This window comes from Hordeum vulgare, chromosome 7H, assembly GCF_904849725.1.
Source record: "Hordeum vulgare subsp. vulgare chromosome 7H, MorexV3_pseudomolecules_assembly, whole genome shotgun sequence".
Taxonomy (NCBI): domain Eukaryota; kingdom Viridiplantae; phylum Streptophyta; class Magnoliopsida; order Poales; family Poaceae; genus Hordeum; species Hordeum vulgare.
In genome coordinates this window covers 270,542,374-270,545,042 of record NC_058524.1, presented here as the reverse complement: position 1 = coordinate 270,545,042, position 2,669 = coordinate 270,542,374, and the positions used below count along the sequence as shown (strand labels likewise).

Below are 2,669 nucleotides of genomic sequence, written 5' to 3'. Positions count from 1 at the left end.
ACCTGTTGTAATGACACTTTGGCGTAGTTGGCATGTCCACAATGAACTTACTCATGGCAAACATGCACCGTCGACTGAAGCCTCCACGCGTTTCCTGTCCAGCTATATCCAAACGCTCCAGTGCATAAAACAGTTTCCGAGAGGTGATCTAGTCAAAGGAAAAATGGTGCCCTCCCACCAGGGGAAGCTAACAGCAAATCAGAAGGGGGAGGCGCAAGCAAAGGACCGGGTGCAACGGTGGACTAAGCCACCCCCTGGATGGACCAAATTAAACATCGATGGGGCCTTTTCTGAAGGTAATAAAACTGGGGGTGCAGGAATGATCCTTCGGGACGAGGAAGGCCAAGTCATATTCTCGTCTTGCCGCTATCTCCGTACTTGCTCCTCGGCTCTCGAAGCGGAACTGGTGGCTTGTCTGGAGGGGATCTCCATAGCACGCGCGTGGAGTGAGCTGCCCATGATTGTTGAATTGGATTGCTCGTGCGCGGTCCAGATGATCGTCGAGGAAGGTATTGACAGATCACCGCATGCAACCTTGGTGATGCAGCTCAAACAAGCTCTTGGGGAGATAGGAGAACATGTGATATCGCATGTGGTTAGGAGTAGGAATGCTCTAACGGATGCCCTTGCTCGGCTTGGACGTATAAATCACCGTACGGCTGTATGGCTACGCGGTATACTTGAGGAGGTTGATACCTTATGTAAGGAGGACTCAGTTGGTTAATCAGTATATTTTTCATTCGCAAAAAAAGTAAAAATGAAAGGAATACATTGTAGAGGTGTGAACATATCACAGGTTTCATCTGTACTATTAAAAACACGAAAGGGCAGATCTAACTAGACATATTAACCGTTGATTACCTAATCTAGTGGACTAAAGATCACTAACGAAACGCTAACGAAAGCCTAACGAAGCCCTAATCCCCCGTGTCCCATCGTCAAAACATAAGCCGCTCTTTCCGAAAAAAAACATAACCCGCTCCTCCTCTTCCTCAGATCGCCTGCCACCACGTCCTCCACGATCTCCCCGACCTACCGATCTTCATCTCAAATCTCTCTCTCTCTCGAACCACTCAGGCCTCCCTCTCCCACTAACACCGCTCTCGGATCAGTGCGCTCCCACCGCGTCCTGTCGCTGCGGACTACGATCTCCATCCCAAAAATCTCGGATCAGATCGAATCCTGTCGCTGCGCCCGTCCTGCCCGTCCCGCTCGCAGTGGCCGATGATCGCGTCCCTCCCCAAACGGCGGCGATGATGGAACCAGTGCGGTGGGGACGTCCACGGCGGCGCGGGCTGGGGACCTGCGACGAGGAGATCGATCAGACCAATATTTCGATCACCGACACCGCACGCCGATTTGATCGATCGCCATGGGCCCATGGCACGTGAAACCGATCGCCGCCGACGCGCCGAAGCCGATCACGTCGTGCTGTTCCCCTTCATGGCGCAAGGCCACCTCGCCCCGTTTCGCTGCTTCGCCGCCCTCGTGCGCCGCTGCCGCCCCGACGCCCGGGTCACCTTCGTCGCCACCGCCGGCACGGCCGACTCCCTCCGCGCCCACCTCGACGTCGACGCCATCGCCGTGCACGCCCTCCCTTTCCGCCCCGCCGACGCCTCCCATCAGCTCATTGACCTCTTCCTCGCCTCGGAGTCGCTCCGCCCAGCGTTCCACCAGTTCATCGTCGGTCTCAGACGCTCCGACCCCCAGACCGACGTGCACGTCGTGGCAGACATGTTCCTGGCATGTACGGCGGACGTAGCCCGCGGCTACTCCGGCGTCACGCACTCCGTCCTGCTCACCACCGGTGGCTACGGCTCCGCGCTCTACTTCTCGCTCTGGAACAGCGTCCCGCTTGTCCCCAACGACGACGATGACGAGTCCTTCCGGTTGCTGAGCTTCCCGGACATCAGCGTCCAACGTTCGCAGCTCACCGATCACCTCGCGGAGGCCGACGGAGGCGACGCGTGGTCCACCTTCATCCGCAGGCAGATCGCCGCCTTCTCCCGCGCCGACGCGCTGCTCGTCAACACCGCCGAGGACCTGGAGCCCAATGGATTGAACATGCTCCGGCAATGGCTCAACAATGTCCCTATATTCCCGGTCGGGCCGCTGCTTAGGACGGCAAGCTCGTCGTCCCCGGAGAAGACGATGACAAGTAGCCCCATCTTGGCCTGGCTCGACAAGCAACCGCCAGGCTCGGTGCTGTACGTGTCGTTCGGACGGCTGGATGCCGCCAGTGCGGTGGGGACGTCCACGGCGGCGCGGGCTGGGACCGAGCAGCGGGAACCGTGGTGCGTTCCGATCGGGGGCTTAGTCGTTCCAGTACGATCCCCATCCCCCTCTCTCTCTCTCTCTCTCTCACTCACCCACACACTCACTCTATCACTCTGTTTGCGCGCGTGCATGCAGTTCACACCGCTGACTAACTTGATCTATGGAACTGTAGAAGGTTTCGGAGTAATTCTTTTCAAGGTCCAATTCTAGCTACTCTTTCCAATCTTGGCCAATTGGCAAGCTTGTAAGTACCCATTGCCGGCGATAAGAGCTAAATGTCATTCTTAAATGTGAAGGTTGCAGCAAAGAAAATTAATTAATCTAATTTTGTGGTGCACACAAATTGGTGATGTATTAAATGGGAGCTCTTTTTCACTTGTATTCATCTATAA

General features: G+C 56.2%; 1 protein-coding gene across 1 annotated transcript; it reads left to right on the top strand.

Moving 5' to 3' along the window:
* The first annotated feature begins 1,380 nt into the window (after positions 1-1,380).
* On the top strand, positions 1,381-2,425 carry LOC123408729 (crocetin glucosyltransferase 3-like). The gene is made up of 2 exons (XM_045101781.1): positions 1,381-2,294; positions 2,413-2,425. Exons 1-2 carry the CDS (start codon positions 1,381-1,383, stop codon positions 2,423-2,425), a joined length of 927 nt encoding a protein of 308 aa, XP_044957716.1.
* The last annotated feature ends 244 nt before the right edge of the window (positions 2,426-2,669 follow it).